The following is a 22,215-nucleotide window of genomic DNA, read 5'->3' as shown; positions in this document are numbered from 1 at the left end:
AGGTGGGGCATTCGAAGAATGGGACTTTCAAATATCTGAAGGATAGGGTTTGGGAGAAGATAAAAGGTTGGATGGAGAAGCTTTTGTCAGCAGCCAGGAAAGAGGTTCTAATCAAATCAGTAGCACAATACATACCTGTCTTTTCCATGTCTTGTTTCAGATTGCCAAGGGGTTTATGCGAAAGCATCACCTCTATCATAAGACAGTTTTGGTGGGGAAGCAAGCAAGGTAGGAGAAGGCCCTGTTGGGTGTCTTGGGATGTCATTACATTGCCAAAAAATCTAGGAGGGCTGGGCTTTAGAGACATGGAAATTTTTGATCTTGCATTATTAGCAAGACAATCATGGAGGTTGTTGAATGAGCCCGACACTCTCAGTGCGAGGTTGCTAAAGGCAGTTTATTATCCTGACACTACAATCCTTGAGGCGGAGCTTGGCCACCATCCATCACAGATATGACGAGCTATCCTAGACGGCAGAGATATAATGAGACTGGGCATTATACGCAGGATAGGAGATGTGAAGGAAATATGCCCTAGAGGCAATAATAAAGTTATTATTTATTTCCTTATAATCATGATAAATGTTTATTATTCATGCTAGAATTGTATTAACCGGAAACATAATACATGTGTGAATACATAGACAAACAAAGTGTCACTAGTATGCCTCTACTTGACTAGCTCGTTAATCAAAGATGGTTATGTTTCCTAACCATGAACAATAAGTTGTTATTTGATTAACGAGGTCACATCATTAGTTGAATGATCTGATTGACATGACCCATTCCATCAGCTTAGCACCCGATCGTTTAGTATGTTGCTATTGCTTTTCTTCATGACTTATACATGTTCCTATGACTATGAGATTATGCAACTCCCGTTTGCCGGAGGAACACTTTGGGTGCTACCAAACGTCACAACGTAACTGGGTGATTATAAAGGAGCATTACAGGTGTCTCCAAAGGTAGATGTTGGGTTGGCGTATTTCGAGATTAGGATTTGTCACTCCGATTGTCGGAGAGGTATCTCTGGGCCCTCTCAGTAATACACATCACATAAGCCTTGCAAGCATTACAACTAATATGTTAGTTGTGAGATGATGTATTACGGAACGAGTAAAGAGACTTGCCGGTAACGAGATTGAACTAGGTATTGGATACCGACGATCGAATCTCGGGCAAATAACATACCGATGACAAAGGGAACAACGTATGTTGTTATGCGGTCTGACCGATAAAGATCTTCGTAGAATATGTAGGAGCCAATATGGGCATCCAGGTCCCGCTATTGGTTATTGACCGGAGACATGTCTCGGTCATGTCTACATTGTTCTCGAACCCGTAGGGTCCGCACGCTTAAGGTTACGATGACGGTTATATTATGAGTTTATGCATTTTGATGTACCGAAGGTTGTTCGGAGTCCCGGATGTGACCACGGACATGACGAGGAGTGTCGAAATGGTCGAGACGCAAAGATTGATATATTGGAAGCCTATGTTTGGACATCGGAAGTGTTCCGGGTGAAATCGGGATTTTACCGGGTTACCGGGAGGTTGCCGGAACCCCCCCAGGAGCCATATGGGCCTTCATGGGCCTTAGTGGAAAGGAGAAAGGGGCAGCCCAAGGTGGCTGCGCCACTTTCCCCTCCCCTAGTCCTATTAGGACTAGGAGAAGGTGGCCGGCCCCCCTCTCCCTCTTTCCCCCTTTGGGGAATCCTAGTTGGAATAGGATTGGAGGGGAGTCCTACTCCCGGAAGGAGTAGGACTCCTCCTGCGCCTGCCTCCTTGGCCGGCCAGCCTCCCCCCTCTACTCCTTTATATACGGAGGCAGGGGACACCTCTAGACACACAAGTTGATCCACGTGATCTATTCATTAGCCGTGTGCGGTGCCCCCTGCCACCATATACCTCGATAATACTGTAGCGGAGTTTAGGTGAAGCCCTGTTGCTGTAGTACATCAAGATCGTCACCACGCCGTCGTGCTGACGGAACTCTTCCCCGACACTTTGCTGGATCGAAGTCCGGGGATCGTCATCGAGCTGAACGTGTGCTCGAACTCGGAGGTGCCGTAGTTTCGGTGCTTGATCGGTTGGATCGTGAAGACGTACGACTACTTCCTCTACGTCGTGTCATCGCTTCCGCAGTCGGTCTGCGTTGGGTACGTAGACAACACTCTCCCCTCGTTGCTAAGCATCACATGATCTTGCGTGTGCGTAGGAAATTTTTTGAAATTACTACGAAACCTAACAAGATGGTACCACAACAAACATTTGGGCACACAATTGGATACCCAGGGATCTATTATGGAGACCAATCAGGGCCATGGCTGACAACCCACCACAAACAGTGTCTGAGCTCATTGATGCATCATCAGCAAGCTGGAAGGAGGAACTAGTACGCCAAGTTTTCACTCCTCTAGATGCTGAATCAGTGCTTAAGATCCCACTATGTACCAGGCAAGTGAAGGACTTTTGGGCATGGGCCGGTGACTCTAGAGGCATTTTTTCGGTGCGATCGGCATATTTCTTACTCAGTCGAGTCAAGAGGGGAAGAGAAGCTTGGTTGGAGGGCGGGGAAGATACATCAAACGGCGAGGGAGATCGGCGGGGCTGGACGTCGGTGTGGACACTCAAGGTTCCATCTAAACTGAAGGTGTTCACATGGAGGTTAGCACAGCATTCCATTCCAACCAACGATGTGCTACACCGATGAAATATGTTAGACTCTCATGCTTGTGCTATTTGTGGGATGGAGGACAATTGGCGACACGCTTTGCTTGATTGCACACTATCACGGAGTGTTTGGGCACTGTCAAACGAGGAGCTAGTGCAACATATGTGCATGAATAAAGATGAAGATGCTAAGGCCTGGTTATTTGCCATGAGTGACACGATTTCACAGAAGGAGTTTTCCGTTCTCATTACCACCCTATGGGCCATTTGGTATGCACGAAGGAAAGTTATCCATGAGGGAGTTATTCAAACACCATTCGCAACACATGCATTTGTAGACAGATTCCTGGCTGATCTTGATTACATGGACTCTCCATCGCCCGCTGCTCGTGAGGCCGTGCCTAGACCACGGGGTTGGTTACCACCCCTAGAAGATCATCCAAAGATCAACTCCGACGCTGCAGTTTCAAGGGCGGGGCGTTATGGTGTTGTTGGGGTGATTTGCCGCGATGAAGAAGGAGTCTATCAGGGGGCGTCAACCATGGTGTTCGGGAACATTGAAGACCCAGAGGTGCTGGAGGTACTTGGCATCCGAGAGAGCTTAGCACTAGCTCATGATCTATACATCCAAAAGGTGGCGGTGGCTTCAGATTGCAGAGCTGCAGTGGAGGCAATTGAGAAGGGTACTTCAGCTGAGCATGGAGCAGTGGTGTTGGAGATTAAACAGTTATCTAGAGATTTCAATTCTTGTATTTTCTCTCATGAGTTTAGAACCTTAAATGTCGAGGCCCACAAACTTGCAAAGCATGCCTTAACTCTAGGGACCGTCCGCCATGTTTGGTTAGGCCACCCTGGAGAGCTTAGTTTCGTCCCTGTAAACGTTGTGACGGGTCAATAAAAAGCTTTGCGATTTTGCCTAAAAAAACCTATATAGAGATGGGCCAGAGAAGAAAAAAAACAGCCTAGCGACACTTTAACCTAAAACCAAAAAACACCTCTTGCTCGTAGCGAGACACCACGCACGCGCGCGAGACCCTCTGCCTGCATCGCCGGTCGCCGCCGTTGCCGGCCTCTCGGCAGCCATGAGGCTCCTCCGCTCCTGCTTCCCCATTGCGCCTTTGACCTGCCAATCGCTCCGCGCGAGCCGCACCACCAATCCACCATCCCAGGCCAAGATCCTGCCCTCTCCCAGCCGCCTGGCGCCCCTGCAAGCGGGGTGCAGCCGCCTATTCCGCACTACGGCACTCGGCTCGGCCTGATTTGAGGTACCGTTCATCCACTCCCCAATTACCCAATCTTTTACTTAGGGCTTGCTTGCTATTTTTTTGTGTTGTGCACTGGACAGTACAAATACATAAACTGATGAAGATGAACCGATGAACAAACACCTAATTAAGCATATTATTTCTATTCAGTTGTGTCATTATGAATTTATGATTGACAGCGAGTATATTCTTATTGTAGAATTATTGAAGGATGAAGAGGACTGGAGATATTGCAGAACTTTTTCACCAACATGTTTCAGTCAAGAGCAAGTTGAGAAATAATTTGGATGATACTCTTTTGGATGATTGCCTTGTCACATTATTGGGATGGATGCTTTTTTTCCGAGGTGAATGATGATGATATAGTGAATATATTCATGGCTATGCAAAAGCGTAGGACGGAAACATAGTCTTCTTTCACTTCTCAAGGTATGTACTATGTACTATGTAAGCTTATTTTATGCAAAATTGAGACTTGAATGAGAATTTTAGTGTGTTTATAAGACCATATTGATATATTTATGTGATACCTGCAATTAGTTAAAATGTTTACATGTCATAGTTGTTCTAAAAAAATTGAAGGCGGACCACCCTACTGTCAAATGCTAGCTCCGCCACTGCTTGGTGGTGGTGCTCAGCAGGTTAGGCTCAGATGCAACGATCCGCTCTATTGCAGTCCAGAGATGCCGGCCACGACAATGGATGACGATGATGTTATGAGTAGCGAGGTGTTGGGTCAAGGTGCCGGTGATATTGCAAATAACCAGTGGCTCCCAGGTTTGCCAGATGATGTAAAGAGGTGAAGGCATGCAGGTTAGTTCTATTTCTCTTGTGTGTTCTTTAGAAAAAAAAAGGAAACATTTAGAGCTGGTGCCGGTGCGCCGGTCGAAGCGCTCGGCCGGTCGCACGCCAGCCTCGCGTCGCCCACTCTTTCACATAAGCCCAACCTTCCGTGTTCTTACAGGCTCACAACCACTTCTTTATCCATCCAGAAACTTTCCTCGTCTTCTCACCACAGCCTTCGTCTTCCTCGCCGCAAGCAGCTCGCCCTCCTCCACCATGACCCTCGTCGGCCCTAGCTCCGCTCACCCTAGAGGCCCCTTACCCAAGCTGCTCCATCCCCAGGCACACGCATCCTTGCGCACCCATACTCCATTCGTTGCCAGTGCGGAAAATGTCTGCGTGCAACCGTGGCCGCTACAAACGATGAGCTCGGACGACACTGCTGCGTGGTCGGCGTGAACTGATTCAACTGAAGTCGAGGGGGGGGGGGTGCGACCGTTGGTGTGAGGTGCTGGAACCAGGAGAGGAAGGAGCTGCGACCCATGGCAGAATTTGCTACAACCAAATACAGCGAGGGCATGACCCGCGACGATGGCGAAATAGTTTTTACTGCAACCGTATCAGTTTTTGCTACTACCGATGTTTGCAATTGCTACCACTGGCGATGGCATTTGCTACATCCTGCATGATGATGATGCAACCTGGACGGCGGCGACGATGTTTTTTTGCTGCAACCGGCTATGGCCGAAGCTACCACCGGCGAGCTTTTTTGCTACAACCATGTACATATTAGCTGCAACCCGGGTTGGCGGCGATGACATTTGCTGCAACCGTTGTCGGTTTTTGCTACTACTGGCGTCATTGTTTACTACATGCTTCACAGCTTAGCTGCGACGTGCAACGACGGCGGCGGCGTTTTTGCTACATCTGTTCACGGATTAGCTGCAACCCGCGATGGGCGGCCACGACGTTTTGCTGCAACCTTGCTTCGGTTTTGCTACCACCGCCGAAGATTTTTGCTACATTCATGCATTTTTGCTAGAACCAAGGACTGACAGAAAACTAGACTTTGCGAACACACAACTCCCCCGGCGGTGACCATGACCCGCGATGAAGGCGATGACAATGTTTGCTGCACATCCATGAACGACGCATCGAGGTGCTGCAGGCATGTGAGCTCGTTTTTTTGGTGAACGAGGCATGGAGCTCGTCGGGGACTGACGGCGAGGGCCATGACCGACGGCGAGGGTCGGCGACCAGGGACGACCGGCGGTGAGAGGAGATGAGGAGGCGAGGCGAGGCGAGGGGGCGGCGCCCTCCTTCCTCTCCCTTTCTTCCGTGCGGGAGGTTGAAGATGGAGTGCAGGGGAGGAGAGGAGAGATCTGACGGCTGCATGCGTACAAATCGGATGGATCTAGGCTGACCGGCCGAAACATTGGGCCGGTGCGCCGGCGCAGAGCGCTGCCTAAAAAAATCTTCTACGAATTGCAAAGCGCCTGTTTTTTCCTCAAAAATGGAAGAGCTTTTCTACCAACATCAATTTGCGGCAATAAACTGCTAGTTACTTTTGTCTTTCAGCATGTTCAAACTCACATTAGCTGCTCATATATAGCATTACTGAATATCCTTTTCCAGGGAATGATCATCAGTGTGGTAGTATTAATTCAGTTTATCATTAGACACTCTTTTCATTCATTTCTGATAGCTGCCCATGAACTTCGTAATGCACCGGTTTCCTTACTTTTCATTGTCCTTTAGGCTGTTTTACAGTGGGCAGTTATGAACGGCTTTCATTAGTATGTGCATCCGATTCTTCAGTTGGGAATAGTATGCTATTGGTAATATAATGACGGCATATAGTGGACAAGTGAGATTGCGGGTCCCTCCTCATCCCCCTTCTGATCTTTCGCCGCCCGACCTCCCCTCATCCCCCTTCCGTCCTTGGCCGCAACCAGAGACGGCCGCCCGCAAAGCTCGCGCAGGCGCTAGGGAAGGTAGCCGTGGGGATCTCTATGCCCGGATCAATCCTGTCGGCCCGCAGGCCGGAGTATCGCATCGGTGGCCTGCGGATCCTTGGGGCGGCGACCCTGTTGGCGAGGCGGGGTCGTCCGGGGCTAGCGACGTCTGAAGACGACGCTGGCCAGCGTGCTTGGCCACGCGGGCGGCGGGTTGCTGGTGGAGTCGGCCGTGGCGTGGTGCTCCGTTGCGTCAGATCTGGAGGTTCCCCTTTCTCCTACTGCCTCTCGTCGTCCCAGTGGTTTGCGGCCGCAGGCTCCGGTGATGGTGAGCCCTGGTGGTGTACTTTGTGTCCGAGGGAAACTTTGGCCAGTCTGGCCGGCCTGGCGGCGGCGACGCCCGTGGGTGCCGCTTTCCTTAATTGAGGCGCAGCTGAGGGCCCAATTACCCACCGCGATCCCCGACCGCGTGAAAACCTTCAATCCTCTTCGGATATGGCGGCAGCGGCGCTGTTCGCGTTGTGACCTTCCTGGAGTGCCGTTAGGGGCACTGGGGCTCGGTTGGGAGTGCAGAGGATTTGTAGGTGGAGAGGATGGGACCAGTGCTAGCGGGTGGTGTTCGCGAAGGAGGAGCGGTATTGCATCTGGCACGTCGACAACGGCGGGTCTCAGCCGCATGGAGCAGCGGGGTCTCGCTGCTAGGCGTGTGTTGATGGATGAGCGCAGGAATATGGCATTGTTTGGTATCGTGGTGACATCGACGACAACTAGATCGGGCAAGGTTGATGCGTCAGTACAGCTCTAAAGATGGAGTGATGGCAGTTGGCGGCGGCGGCCTCTGAGAGCGCGTCGGACCGGAGTGCCCCATACCCGACAAGTGACTTGGTTGGGGCCTCAAGCCTTAGATGTTAGGCTTGGCTGCAAGGTCTATTTGGTATTAGACCCGGACTATCAGCATCCTTTCATCAACTGGATAGGAGTAGCGACAGATGTTGCCTAGATGGTGACTTCAAACTTATCGTTGTATTTCTTTGTAAGGTCTTTTGTGAATAATTAATAAAGTGGCTGAATGCATCGCCTAGATGCAGAGGTCGGGGGGTCTTCCTCCTTTCCAAAAATAAAATAAAATATAGTGGACAAGTGTCTCCATTATTCTTCTACTGAATGTAACCTTTGTCCATCCCTAGTCTTCAAGCTGAAATAATGACATAACATCTCACTATGTGGTGGGGATTATACAAGGGCACCTCTAACCAATCCCCTAAACTATAGAGGAGTAAACTGCCGAGTAAACTTAGCGGAGTAACATTTTACTCCTTTAAAGGTGGCCGGACCTAGCCGACCCCCCAAACTTAGTGGAGTTATAAAAACATTCTCAATTCTTTTAGCCTAGCCGCATGAACTTCAAAGAATTGCACAATATATCATTAATCATTCAAATATTTAAAAATATACATGCATAACGTATAAACCGTTAACAAAGATATAGTTTCACTGATCAAGATATTCAAATTAAAACATGCATAGCTCATCCAAAAGGCATCACATCATCGATCAAGTTTGATCAAAAATCGCCACAACATAGCATGTTTTATGTGGCGTATTGAGGCCAACCAATGACATACACAAACTCAAACACCTTCCTCGCCAAAGAAATCACCACTCCACCCACCGTACACATGGCCACTCCCATCACCACCACCACACCATCACCACCATCCTCTCGGCCACCACCACCAACATAATCTCGGTCACCACCATCACCATCATTCTAAAGAGAGACCTCCGTTTGGGTCAAGATCTCCCCACGACTGAGCACCCAAATCTTTTTTGTGGTATCATCCATTGTGTTTGGATTCATGACAACAACAAGAAACTCCATCATCCATCGGCTGCACAGCAATCACAGCACAATGCATAGGCCGAAATGGAAAAAAAGAAAAAAAAGTTACCTTGTAGGCATTTCATCGAGCACTTGGCCGCTGTGACCCTTGTTGCTGGCTGCGGCGGCAGTGACCCTTGTTGCTGGCTGCGGCGGCAGTGACCCTTGTTGCTGGCTGCGGCGGCAGTGACCCTTGTTGCTGGTTGCAGTGGCCGGACATGCCGGAGCACTAGCGGCAGGGGTGGGTGGGGATGCCACACGAGCCCGTCCTCTCGGCCACCACCGCCATCACCATTCCGAAGAGAGACCTCCGTTTAGATCAAGATCTCCCCAAGAGTGAGCTCCCAAAACTTTTTTGTGGTATCATCCATTGTGGTTCGGTTCATGAAATAACAATAAGAAGCTCCATCATCCATCGGAGGCCAATAATCACCGCACAGTGCATAGGCCGAAATGAAAAAAAAAGCAAAAGAAAAACACATTGTAGGCATTTCATAGAGCAGTTGACGACCATGGTCCTTGTTGCCGGCTGCGGTGGCTGGACGCACCGGAGCACTAGCCGTAGGGGTAGCCAAAGACTCCACACGAGTCACCAAACACGGACAAGGGGCCAGAGTGGCTTTTTTTTGTTTTTCTTCGCCGCCTCCTCGGTGAGGGCCAACGTGACAGCTGTCGGCTTCCTAGCACACTAGCCGTTGGCTGGAGCAGCGGCCTACCATCGCCGGAGACGAGGTGGCCACCCGGCCACCTTGCTACTAGCTGTAATTGTTGGTGTTGCGGACCGGACACCATTTTTTATCCCCAACCTTTTTTTCAGTGTGGACGTTGATGCGAGGGTGGTTTGCGGCGGCAACGCACCGGCGGCGCTGGCCGGCGGGGTGGTAGAGGGGTCTTCGCTACCCATTCTAACTAGAGAAATGGTCATCGGTGGCGAAAGCAGCGGCAGGAACGGTGACACTGCGTGGCATGGCAGAAGAGACAAGGTGATTTTTACTCGGTCGCGTGGGGGGCGAGTGATTTTAGGTGCCACGGGCCAACTTTTCGGCCGAGGAGTAAATTTTTTACTCCTCTAACCGATTAGGAGGATCAGCAAGAGATGCCCTAAGCTATATCCACTACATGCAGGTTGCGATGTACCTAACTAGTTTGTGGCCTCCTTCATTGGAGATTATTTTTTTCATTATCTTTTCTTCTTCTAAAAGTGTTGTTTGCTTCAGGACTCAAGTAACACTCATGCTACTACTTTCAATTTTCATCATCTTTTCTGTCTCTACAAGTGTTGGTGCGGATGCTTTCATCAGGACTCAAGTAACACACATGCTGCTGATTTTCTCTTTCAGGATATACCAAACTGCTTATCTTCCCTCTGCTGGGGACTATTGGTTTCCTATATGAGGTACTCCCTCCGTCCCATAATGTAAGGCATTTTTTGACACTACACTAGTGTCAAAAGATGTCATACACTATGGGACGGAGGGAGTAGACTACATTTCTTGCTTCTATCGGCTGGGTTGTGTTTGGTTCAAACTGTGGTATTGCCGATGATGCCTTGTATGGATCCTGAGGCGCTGCAAGTTTGATAGCTCTGATGCTACCAGGACATGGTTGTTCACCTTGAATTGTTCTGTTTTCGGTTATGTTCATGGAGTTTTGACACCCTTTGCTTCTGGTCCTAGATGCCTCCTTACAATTAGTAGATACAGACCGCATTCCAAGTTATTGTGAACAATCAAGATTTCTGCATCCATGGTTTGTACTAGTTTACTTTTTTTACCCATCTATTTGTGAGACGTTACTGGTAATATTGCTAAAAGTCACAATGTTTGATCCCTCTACGTTTGTGAACAATAAGGATCACAATGCAGAAATAGAAGAGTTTTTTTACCCCTCTATGCTTGTGAATAATAAAGACGTTGCTGGTTTGTACGCTTATTCTATGGTAATTTTCAACTCTGTTCACTATTATATGACATTCTAACTTTTCCCTAATTCGGATGTATATAGCGCATTTTAGTGTGTTTATTGACTTATTTCAGTCCGTATGTAGTCCATACTGAAATATTCAAACCATCTAATATTTGTAAGGGGGGGAGTGGACGATTTCTGGCCGCAATGCCTGCCTCAGTGCCTTCCTTTGGAGGTTCTCGATTTTCTTCGTTGATTGTATCAAAGGCGGTTCTCTATGTTTCTCATTGCCAAGTTACCTTGCGCGCAATAGGCATCGACAATAAATTGGCTTTGGGGGACTCACCCTTACTTGGATCCTGACCGGCTTCTCGGTTCTTGCTGTTTCTCTTAACCAAATGAACAACATGGCAGTGTTGTGATACGTACCATCTTGAAGAAGTCTTTACTGCAAAGTTCAAAGGAAAGTTAATGCAACATTGACTGTTAATTGTGTTGTTCACCCACCAATATATTGCATGGGAGTATGAAAATTCATCAATAATTCTTGAAGAGCCAGAACTAAATTTTCGATACCCCAAGCATCAAGGTGATTTAATGCCTTCATGCAAGCATTACACCCCAAATAAGTGAACCAGGCCCTAAAATTGTAATCTTCCAAAGACAACCGGAGAACTATATCACGTCATGTAAGAGTACATCTAAGGAGAAGACAACGACATGAGCAAAGACGACACGTGGACCGCCGAGACACAATGTGCCTCCTTGACTAAGGATCTATATAAAAACAATTCAATATTGTTACTATACATACACCATGGAGTGGAAGGCCATGGCTATCAATAACCTACCCCGCCAAGTCCACGATCGTCTCAAGACGAATAGGAGGCCCCAGAGCCATGCGGCAAGATGGTGCTCCTTCCACAAGTCCGCGTTCCATTGAATAAATGAATGTCGAAATCAAACCCAACAAGGCCCACCCCTCCTGCTAACAAGATAAAACAGTAATATGTACTAGTAAACCTACCCTCAGAGACACATGCTGACCATCCTACCAATGGTTCTTATTATTTAGCCTCACACGAAGAAAATTAGTAGTTTAAGCCCACTAGCTCAATCGAAGCGAGCATATGAATTATGGCCTCATAAATACCTCTTGAGTACAATGCTACAGAAAATATGTGATTTAAACATTAAATTTACCCACCCAGTGACCCTCTATCATTCACTTTTGTACTCACAAAATGATGAGTATTGTATAAATTTGGTATATCAGAAATAAAGTATATCTCAAATTTAGCTCAGATAAACACACCATAAATCCTTCCAGACTATAGTAAAAATACTCAAGACAGAGGTGGGCAGTAGATTAATTTACGCAAGCCACCATATAACAGTCTTCCTCTTCGGCCATTTTTCTTCACCTTAACTTATTCACTGCTGGGCGACGAAAGTGACACACAAACCCATGACAGTTCAGAAGCAAACACAAACACATTCACACAAAGAAAAGGAAAAAAGATGAACAGAATATAACTGAAATACTCCCTATCTCATGCTTATTTGTGAATTCATTCACTCCATGCTAGTGAAACTTTGGATGAGAGAGAATTCTATAAATCGTCAGGCTTGCATAACTTTGGCTATTCCGTATGCTGCGGCAGAAGTAACGACACCGATAAGAGTAGTCTGCAGGGCACTGAAGAGGGGGCGGCTTCCAGTGAAGCGGCCCTTGACATAGCCGAAAAAGAAGAGTGCGACAAGCGTGAGCATGACCGATGTGAGCATTGCGTCGTGAGCAGTGGGAATGAGCATGTAGGGCATGAGTGGGACCAACCCGCCGACAACGTAGGAGAGCGCTATCGTAAGAGCGCTCTGCAGGGCTCTTCTAGGGTCTGGCTTCTCAAGTCCCAGCTCAAACCTGAATTAAATAATTATGACCAACTTAATTAAGACAATTAATTTCGAGTGGAAGACGTATCTCATCATGCATGTCGTGTCCAAAAAGACGATATACCTCATCATGAGCTCGAGCCAGGCTTGCGGCTTCCTACGCAGGCCCATCACCACAGGGCCATACTCGTGGGGTTCGAGTCCATACTGCGACATGATCTCTCCGATCTCAGCAGCCTCTGGAATATGGTTCATACTTTTAATGAGAAAATTCCGAACCCAATGATTCGAATTCTGTAACGCGCGTGTAAATATGTACATATGTAGGTGCATGCACTTTTTTCATGAACTAACTAATCTAGGAAAAAACATGTGTAATCTTTTTCATCACAAAAGACATGCTCAAATTACCGATTTCAGGGACCACGATGATCTCCTCTTGCTCCCTTCTTAACTCCTGCTCATAATGGTCTGCTTTGCTCTTAGCCGCCAGGTACCTATACGACAATGTATCCCAGAGATGCAAATAGATGATGAGAGGTTAAGCCAAATCAATAATCTTGAATACACATCTCATTCTAGAAGCTCTCCAACTATCTTCTTCAAGGAAAAATGCAGTGGAAAACCCGAGAATATAAATATAAGTATAAATCTAAATTGTGATCATTCAAGATGTGAACCAAACAATGAGATTGTACATCAACTCTCTCATCCAAGTGAACTAGGTTCATTTCCAGATGCTCTCCAATTTAGCCCTAATATGGGAAAATATATATTTAGTTTTGACCACTCAATGAAGATACCCATGTACACCCCCCCCCCTCCCCCCGCCCGCGGATGAACATTATAATATTCCAGGTGTGTCAAAATGATTCAAACGTAATTAGGCATACATATGTTCATGTATCATGCATCAATTTAAATTACATACGAAGATGATGGTCCCCCCTGCCCGAGTGAGAAAATTTTGGTGCTCTAAAAAGAAGAAAATATTCTGTACTAAAAAATGCAATGTTTATGAAGGGTGCAAACCGATTATTTCTGAACGAATTTTTTGAAGTACACCAAATGACTTGGACATTTGCATGTTTTTCAGAAAAAAAACATTTCATAAATTTTTACCCAGTTGAGTAAGCTATTGTGTGCGCCTTTTTGAATTCCTTCTTCTATATACATCATAATACATACATCTTACATTTTTAAAGATCATTGTTTTAATACCATGTGTATGCAATAATTATATTTATGTCTCAAAATAGGTATGCCCAAACTTAGGAATGTATTAATTTAAAGTTGTACTTAGTGCTTACAAGAAGCATATATGGTGTAGCATATATATTAGAAATTGGGATAAGTTGGCAAGGAAGTAACTGTACTTGCCACCTCTCCTCCCAATTCAATGGATCACAAATGGTTGCGGCAAGATAAATGGTTGATTATATTCACCCCCATCCCCACTCCCGCAACAAAACCTTTAAACTGATTTTTTTTTAGAAAATGGAAGCTTAATTTATTAACCCTGGTCTAAGCACCAATAATACATAAGGCCAGATTATTACAAAGATAAGAAATAAAAATGACGCTAAATGCGATAAAAGAACCATCATGTTACAAATAGCATGAAAAAATTCATAACCAGAAGCTATCAATTGCCGAACCAGAAAAGTGTGCGCCAGAAGTCTATGAGCCAATAATCCGCCCCCAAACATTCACTATAAATTGATCAGCAATGGCCATAGCCCATCCTATGTATCGATGACTACTAATTACCTCTTGTGTCATAAGCATTTATTTGCGTTTTCCATCAGTTCTACTTTATATGTAAAGATCTATTAAGACGCTTCAACTTACCCACTAGACGGCAAGATGAGTACTATGTAATCCCAGCCATCCATCGAGAAAGGTTGGTTATACCCAATTTTCACCTATGGCAAGTTATTTTCTGACCCCACAGATTCCAAACTATACTAATGAAGAAAACCTATATGTTTATCGTCTTCACACCAAATACTAATACCACACAAACAAATTACAGAGTATATGCATCACTTGTATAGTTTTGCACATATAGCAATTTGATGCGGAAGGTATTAATGCATAACATTGAGAGTGATAGAAAATGCATGTGTGGCTTTTGAACTATATATATGATCTGTATTTTATAATGCATAGTGGACATAGCATATGTATCTAAAATATTCACAATGCAAGGACATATGGTTATATAGAACTATACACTGGAGTTATTAGCTAGTAAACACATATTAGTACTTTCTCCAATGTATTAATCTTTTCCAGTTTTTTTCTCATCACATTGCATACTAGAAAACTGAGGCACATGTAGCCAATGTATGCACGAGCATTAGGAGCAGCAGCTCCGTAAGCCAAAACAACCCCTCTTAACTCTTGTTTGTTACTCCCTCCGTCCGGGTTTATTAGGCCTAAAGACAACCTCTTTTAGACCAAGATACATAGTAATTTGCTAACATTAATTCTTCAATTCCACTCCCAATGCACTCTCTCACATGCATGCAGCCAATGAAAAAGCAGGCATGAAGTGTATTAATTTTCCAGCCATGGCACCAACAACAATGACTTTCAATGCAACCAATGAAATGGTTGCATGCATGCACCTTTCCAAGCGGGGCCTTATAAAAGGGGACATGGTTGTGATGCTGAGAGGCCTAATAAATCCGGACGGAGGGAGTATCTGTGTAACTTTTCTAATATGAAAAGTAAAATACGAGTATATATAATCAACATGTACTTCAACTAGGCTTGTATTTGTCAACACTTATGATCATCTGAAATTTAATACGTATTATTTTCTTCCTTATTTGCATGATCTGTAATGTCAATGGTAACCACATGCAATCTACACATCTTGCTATCTATGATTTCAATAGCTTACTTTAATAATAACCACATGAACATATAGAACCGTAGGTAATAATATGTTTGAATCGTTAGATCACACAGAATTAATGGATCATATTAGTGGGTGTGTCTCAAAATTTCTCTTATATGTAGGTTATAATTAAGGGCTACGATCAAACTAAGTGTTTCAATAATGATGTCTTCCATATTTAGCTACTGCATAATCATGACGATGTGACTGTTGTTTTTTCCTAAAGAATTGGATATGACATTTTGGGTCGTCACTCGTCAGTAAGAAGTAACTAGGCTAGGCTGCAAACTAGTGGTAGATATGGATGATATATTATGGTGTAGTATAAGAGAACCAGTGATTACCCCCCGAGTCCCATGGAGATGGCCCCTGCTGCGACCTCGGCAAGCCCGGCGGTGAGGACGAGCGATGATGCCGCGCTCGCACCTGAGAGCCCTGCGGCGAGGGCGAAGGGCACGGTAAGGCCGTCGGACACGCCCATGATGACATCGCGCACCACCTCCCCGGCCGTGAAGTGATGCTCCTTGTGGCTGCTGATCAGCTCCTTCTCCAACATCGGCTGCTCCCGTCCCTCGCTGGCGCCGTCCATTGTCTTGATCGCTGAATGTAGTAAAAGGGTTGGCTAGCTCTATGCGGACGATCTTCGTTCCAGGGCTTCTGGTTTATTGGACTGTCCTGACGGGCGTGTGCTCTACACGGCCACCTGAACCATTCTTATATAGAGGAGCGCCTAGCAGCAAGACCTGTCAGTGTCAGCGGTAGAAAACTAGCGGCTCGCGTTTTCGTGTTTGTTTTACAAAGGCAATTTCATTAAATGCTTATATCGAACTGATAGAACCGTGTTGAGGTAATACCCAGCCAATGTATAGCAAGATGCACACACCCATCATGTTCAAGTCTCAAACGAAAACAAAAAAGAGAAAGACTCTTTTGGCAAATACAGGAATACGGCCAAGAGAGAAGCAGACCTTTCCTCTTGAAAGCCAAAAGCCCAACATAAGACCACCGCCCCATGACAATATAGCTAGGATGAACACTTCATATCAATATCCCCCAACCATACCAGTTGTCGAACATGTTACCCACACTATGAGTGGTAGATGTTTAAAGCTATATGAATTATGGGTCAGACTTCATAAGCTAACCAACACTTGAAAGGGATTTAGTTGACTCATCATTATGGCGGAAGACACAAAACTTACTCATGCTAGATCTTATGTGCGAGCTTGTCTATGATCACGCCCCGGTTTAAAAACCACAAAAGGATGTGGTCACATTAAAGGCATTTCAGCTCTATAACCTATTTATTATCCATAAGGTTATCAGTGTGTGGGGTGAGCTGAATAAAAGTAGTAGACGGAGTATTTGTTTTTTTTTTGAAGAGAGGCAAAAGATTTGCCTCATTCATTAAATAAGAGGAATAGAGTTTATGTTCGTGTTACAACACTGACAGCGCCGCAACACCCGAAATAAAGGTGATCAACTACTCTCGCGTCATCAAGTATCCCAACTTGCTTGCACCCGCTGATACCCAAAGCGTGGCCTCCTTCTTAATGTTGGCGAGTAGAACCGTCGGCGGAGCACTCGCGCATTCCTCTCGTTCCAAATGGTCCAGGCGACTAGCATGGTGAGCGAGGCCATCGCCTTCCTGTTGGGGATAGATGTGTCGGAGAGGCCCACCCACCACTCTTCGATGTTGCCTGAGAGGTGCCATGAGGAAGTATCAATGCTCACCAGTTGCAGCCAGTCCTTGACTAATCCCCATAGGCGGATAGAGAAGCGGCATTGGTAGAAAAGGTGGTCAACAGACTCTTGCTTCTGCTTGCAAAGTGTACAAAGGCCACAGTTTGGCCATCCGCGCTTCTCCAATCTGTCTGCCGTCCAAATTCTGTTTTGAATAGCCAGCCAAGCGAAGAACTTGACTTTGGGGGGAGCCCAAGCCCTCCACACAGTGTGCTCCATAGGGGATTTGATTGTGCCAAGGAATTGCGCTTTGTATGCTGACTCGGCCGTGTATTGCCCGCTAGCGGTGTGCTTCCATACAATATCATCTTCGGCATCCTCCTCGAGATGGAAGCCACGAAGCGTTGTCCAGAGGGTGACAAACTGACGTAAGTGATTCAGCGAAAAAGAGTCTGGGATGCGTATTCTCGAGACCCACGCATCGTTGCTGAGAGCTTCGCGCACCTTCCAATTTTTCCTCGTGGACGCCTCATAAATTAGTGGTGCAATGTCCCTAGGCTTGCGGTCATTCACCCATGGCGCATCCCAAAAAGGCGTCCTTGCTCCATTTCCAACAAAGATTGACGTGGAGGCATAAAACAAGGAGTAGTCCATCGTGTTGCACGGGTTTCCCATGCCCACCCAAAGCTTGGTGGGCTCTTTCCATTCAAACCATAATCAGCGCAAGCGAAGAGCCCGAGCAAATTTCTCCGTGTTAAGTATGCCAAGGCCACCAAGATCCTTTGGCCGGCACACCGCATACCAATTCACCTTGCATTTTGCACCAGTGGTCTTGTCCGTGCCCTCCCAGAGAAAGGCTCTTTCGAGCTTGTTTATGTTGTGTAGAGTGGACGTTGGCACAATGAGTGGTGTGATAGAGAAGACGAGCTGCAAAGACAACACCGACTTCACAAGGGCACACCGACCAATGGCAATGATATTTTGGCTATCCCAAGTGGTCAACTTAGCGGCCGCTTTGTCCTCTAGGTACTGGTAGTCGACCTTTCTAAGCTTCCACACCGAGAGAGGAAGCCCCAAGTATTTCATTGGAAATGAAGCCCGTGGCGCAGGAAGGGCCTGAAGGATGCATGTCAAGTTGAGTTGTCCGCACCGAATGGGAACCACTGAGCTCTTTTGGAAGTTTGTGACAAGGCCGATGACATTGCCGAAAAGATGCAGAATGGTGGCTAGGTTGTCAATGTCTTTCTTGATTGGGGCCATAAAGACTGCTGCATCATCTGCGTATAGGGAAGTCCTAACAGCCACGCCACGCCCACGGATCTTGTGAAAGAGCCCTTTTCTCGATGCTAGCTCAAGAATCTTGTGCAGCGGGTCCATGGCAATGACAAAAAGCAAGGGGGAGACCGGGTCCCCTTGTCTGAAGCCGCGGCCATGAGGGATGGGCTTGCTTGGCACACCATTCAAAAGGATGCGCGAGGACGAGGAGCACAATAGGGCGGCGATCCAGTTGCGAAACATGGGCGGGAACCCAAGCCTCTGAAGAAGGTCCAAGATATACTCCCATTTGACAGAGTCAAAAGCCTTCCGAATATCGAGCTTGAACAGGAGGGACGGAGTTTTCCGCATGTGGAGGCGTCGCGCAAGATTGCGAACATACATGAAATTGTCATGGATACTTCTCGTCTTTATGAAGGCACTCTGGGCATTTTAGATGAGCTTATGCATATGGGGGGCCAGGCGGATTGCCAATATTTTCGCAATAATCCTTGCAATGGCGTGAATAAGACTAATAGGGCGATAGTCAGAAATATCCTCGGCCCCCTCTTTTTTCGGGAGGAGCACAACATTTGCAGTGTTGAGCCAATGAAGGCCAGTTGAGCCAATGACGGAGTATTTGTCATTCAGATGTAAATTTCATCTAAACTCATTCAACTTGTGTGATAGCTGAATGGGTTCCAGACGTGCCAGCATCTCATTCTGCGGAACAAATCATGGACCGGGTAATCCCTCGAAAAGAAATGTTGCGATCAGCTTCGTATTTTTTTGACGTGTGCTATTTTTTCAGATCAACGGCATGGTTGCACAATGATTAATTGACCAGTTGACATTTTGATTGTTTCTTCGGGCATGCTATGTGTTCTACTACGATCTGCACCGGGTTGTATGTCCAGTTTATGTGTCATTGTGTGCACACCCTCGACATGTTTCAGCAAGTTGTGTGCGACGGATCAATACATTTATATATAACTGGAGTTGGCACTGACAGTCTGCCATGCATTGGTCGGCATGATCGCACAATCACTAGAGTGCTTTATCAGCTGTTCGGACTTGATTTATTTCCCGTAGTCTAGCAACTAAATTTGTAGTGTTTCGACAGCTTATTTATTTTATAAAAAAATTCTAATCAATTAGCATGTTCGTGCATGCGGATGCACATGCTGCAAAGGATTCTTTCCTCTGTTTCTTTTTTTTTGCCAGAGAAAGGACTGCATTAATCAGAGAAGATTGTTACAATCCTGTTGGCATTCCTCTATTTCTAAATGAAAGTTTATTGGACAGTTAAGATCAAGTGAGCCAACAATGTCGACACCCCCAATTTTTATAGTCATTCATCAAAGTAACCTTTGGAGCAGGATCCCAAAACCAGAACGGTACACTCAGGAAAATGACAAACTCATACGCGGCATTCCCATCTGCACCTAGAATCAAAATTGCTAGCAAAACAATATAGATGATAATAACATTGTTAATTGAGAAGGGCCCATGCACGATAGATATTTGATTAAATTCTTACCACTCGCGAACCACTTTACGTGCATCATGAGTCATGCCGTGCGAGGGGTGGACAGAAAGCTCTAGGTTCGAGGCCCCGGGTCAAGGCTCGGAGGGCGAACTAGCCGAACCCAATCCCTCCAACCAGTTTGTGAAGCTCACAAGCTGGCTTGAAGCCTCGCACACAAAATTTTGGCACGTCCTTTGATAAAAACAAAAGGCAAACAATTCACAATCATAGGCGTGCCGTCAAAAAAAGATGTATGCATATAGCATGTCGTCACTCCGTAAAATATCGTACCAAGTTTCACCAATAACATTCATACTCCCATACAAGTCATAATCTCATACATCACACATCACTAATACATTCACATGCACTTAGTCCAGCATTTGCATTACGAAGATTTGTTTGAATATGTCTGATGCCTTGCCTGCACATCGGGAAATATATGAATACTACTCCAATAAAAATCATGAAAAAGTTTGATCCCATGATGGTACACGCCAACAAGAAACTGAAATTTTTTTGCGTACCGAATGATAGGAATGCAGTATGTGGAACACTCTGCGACTGCCACCACCTTGTCCATTCTGCTGGCCCGGATCAGGGGATTTCGAAGAAGGGAACTTTGTCCAGATCGTGTGTCTGGTCATAATCATGTCACTACCCACCATGACCTTTAGCTTGTGCTCGACACACACAAAGGTGAAATATAATACAGGTACAGAAGCAGTAGGGGTGTAGTCGGTAAGTGGTCAGTCAGTTTTTTTTTGGGGGGGTGGGGGGGGGGGGGGGGGGGGGCGTGGACGTCCTTGCAATGTTCGAGAAAACATCAGGTTCTCCCACTGCTTCAACGCTCCCAAATTCCAAAAATGTATTTAGATGTTTCAAAAATTCACGAAAAACATTATAAAAGTTCACAAGACATGTGACTACAATCTCTAAAAAATCCAAATCCAAATTCAAAATACGCCAGGGAAAAAAATAGACAAATCTCCAAGAATAGTGTCACATCCTGAATTTTATTTTTTGTATATCCATGTGGTTTTGAACTTAGATTTGAAATTTTTAGGGGTTGTTGAGACATGACTTTTGAATATTCACAATTATTTTCAGAAGTTTTTGAAACATTAAAATGTATTTTTGAGAGATGGGAGCAATTGAGGAGTGGGTACTCCCAACTTCCAAAACAAAATTAAAATCTTGATCGAAACTTCTTATTTGTCGATAACTTCCATTCATTTGTGTGAACTCTTCGGTTCGGGCACTCCTCTATTTCGGATGTCAGCATGTTGTGCATATATATATGGTTTGAGCAAGAGATGTGTCAACATATCAAGTATACTACACATGCCACCTCATCACACATGCCCCACTATTCAAACTTTCTCTACATTCATGGGAAATGATGCATACTCTCTAAACATGCGCATCACGCTTTATCAATATGCATGAGAATGTGTTACTTATACTAATTCGATAAATATTTAACAGCTATATAATCATTAAATACAATAAATAAATATATTTTTAGTCTTCATTCTCATATTCAGATTTTGGACAACAAATCTCGTCAAATAATAAATTGCAAGCAATTCACGTAACAACCTCCAGGGCATCATTTAGTGTAAGTAAAAAATGAGCTTCTTTGATAGTGGGAACTCTAACCTTTCATGCAAGAGGGAACTGTAATAATTTGTGCATGATTGGCTGCTTTAAACCTGTGTGACCAGCTGCGCTTTTCCAAGAAAAGGAGGCTCAAAACGTTTTTTCCTCCTGCCCATGTATTCTCATATGCACATAACAATACTTTGATCAAATATGAGGCAAGCCCGCCTATAAACTTAAAGTAAAGTACACGAAGTAGATAGCACTGACAGAACCATAACAAAATGAGAAACAATCACCTATTGTGAGGTCATAATTTTCTTCCGCGGCAGAATTTCAAGAATTAGGAAAACACACCGACATTGCCTGGTCACCAAATTGTTGCAAAATTCATGATGGTTTTCTTTCAGAATTCATATATCCAACATATAAGTCAGGTTATTACGCATACTACATTCATATGTGCATAAATAACATCAATAAAAAAAATCCCCATATGTAAATGACATAACAATTTGACACAAGTGTATGTAAGAACACAAGTGCACAAGCAACGAACAATGTGGTTAAGTCTATTAAGAAAACATGCAGTAATAGATGAACCATACAAACAACAAATCTACCTACTTTTTTGTACACAAAACTCAAGCCGCCTAGGTGCTATGTGTGGCTGGTACCAACACCACCCTTGAAAAATCCTACCTTTTCTCGTAGTTGGAGGTTGGTGTAGAATTCACTCTTTGGTATAGGATGATGGCATAGTCAGTGATGTGCACCAAGATATGTTTGATGCAGGTAAAGTACACCTTCAGTCATACATCTTGTTACCCAGATCATAATGGGAAGTCTTGTGTGATACCATATCACATCAATGTTGATTCCAT

The 22,215-nt window shown here is 45.3% G+C and overlaps 1 protein-coding gene across 1 annotated transcript; it reads right to left on the bottom strand.

Annotated features, from left to right (window-relative positions):
• Positions 1-12,086: 12,086 nt before the first annotated feature.
• LOC125525779 (vacuolar iron transporter 1-like) lies at positions 12,087-15,853 on the bottom strand. Its single transcript, XM_048690789.1, has 4 exons — positions 15,609-15,853; positions 12,768-12,853; positions 12,481-12,595; positions 12,087-12,384 (listed from the first exon to the last, which is right to left on the bottom strand). Exons 1-4 carry the CDS (start codon positions 15,851-15,853, stop codon positions 12,087-12,089), a joined length of 744 nt encoding a protein of 247 aa, XP_048546746.1.
• Between the last annotated feature and the right edge of the window lie 6,362 nt (positions 15,854-22,215).

Source organism: Triticum urartu, chromosome 7 (assembly GCF_003073215.2).
Source record: "Triticum urartu cultivar G1812 chromosome 7, Tu2.1, whole genome shotgun sequence".
Lineage (NCBI taxonomy): Eukaryota > Viridiplantae > Streptophyta > Magnoliopsida > Poales > Poaceae > Triticum > Triticum urartu.
Note: the sequence above shows the minus strand (reverse complement) of the source record. Positions and strands in the feature narration are given on the sequence as shown.

What these genes read in the sequence shown, in the direction of transcription:
- LOC125525779 (XM_048690789.1), bottom strand. Translation starts at nt 15,853, where the DNA reads ATGGACGGCGCCAGCGAGGGACGGGAGCAGCCGATGTTGGAGAAGGAG. An exon ending in ATCTCCATGGGACTCGGGGG is followed by an intron (nt 12,854 to 15,608) that starts GTAATCACTGGT and finishes ATTGTCGTATAG; the next exon opens with GTACCTGGCGGCTAAGAGCA. An exon ending in CATCGTGGTCCCTGAAATCG is followed by an intron (nt 12,596 to 12,767) that starts GTAATTTGAGCA and finishes ACCATATTCCAG; the next exon opens with AGGCTGCTGAGATCGGAGAG.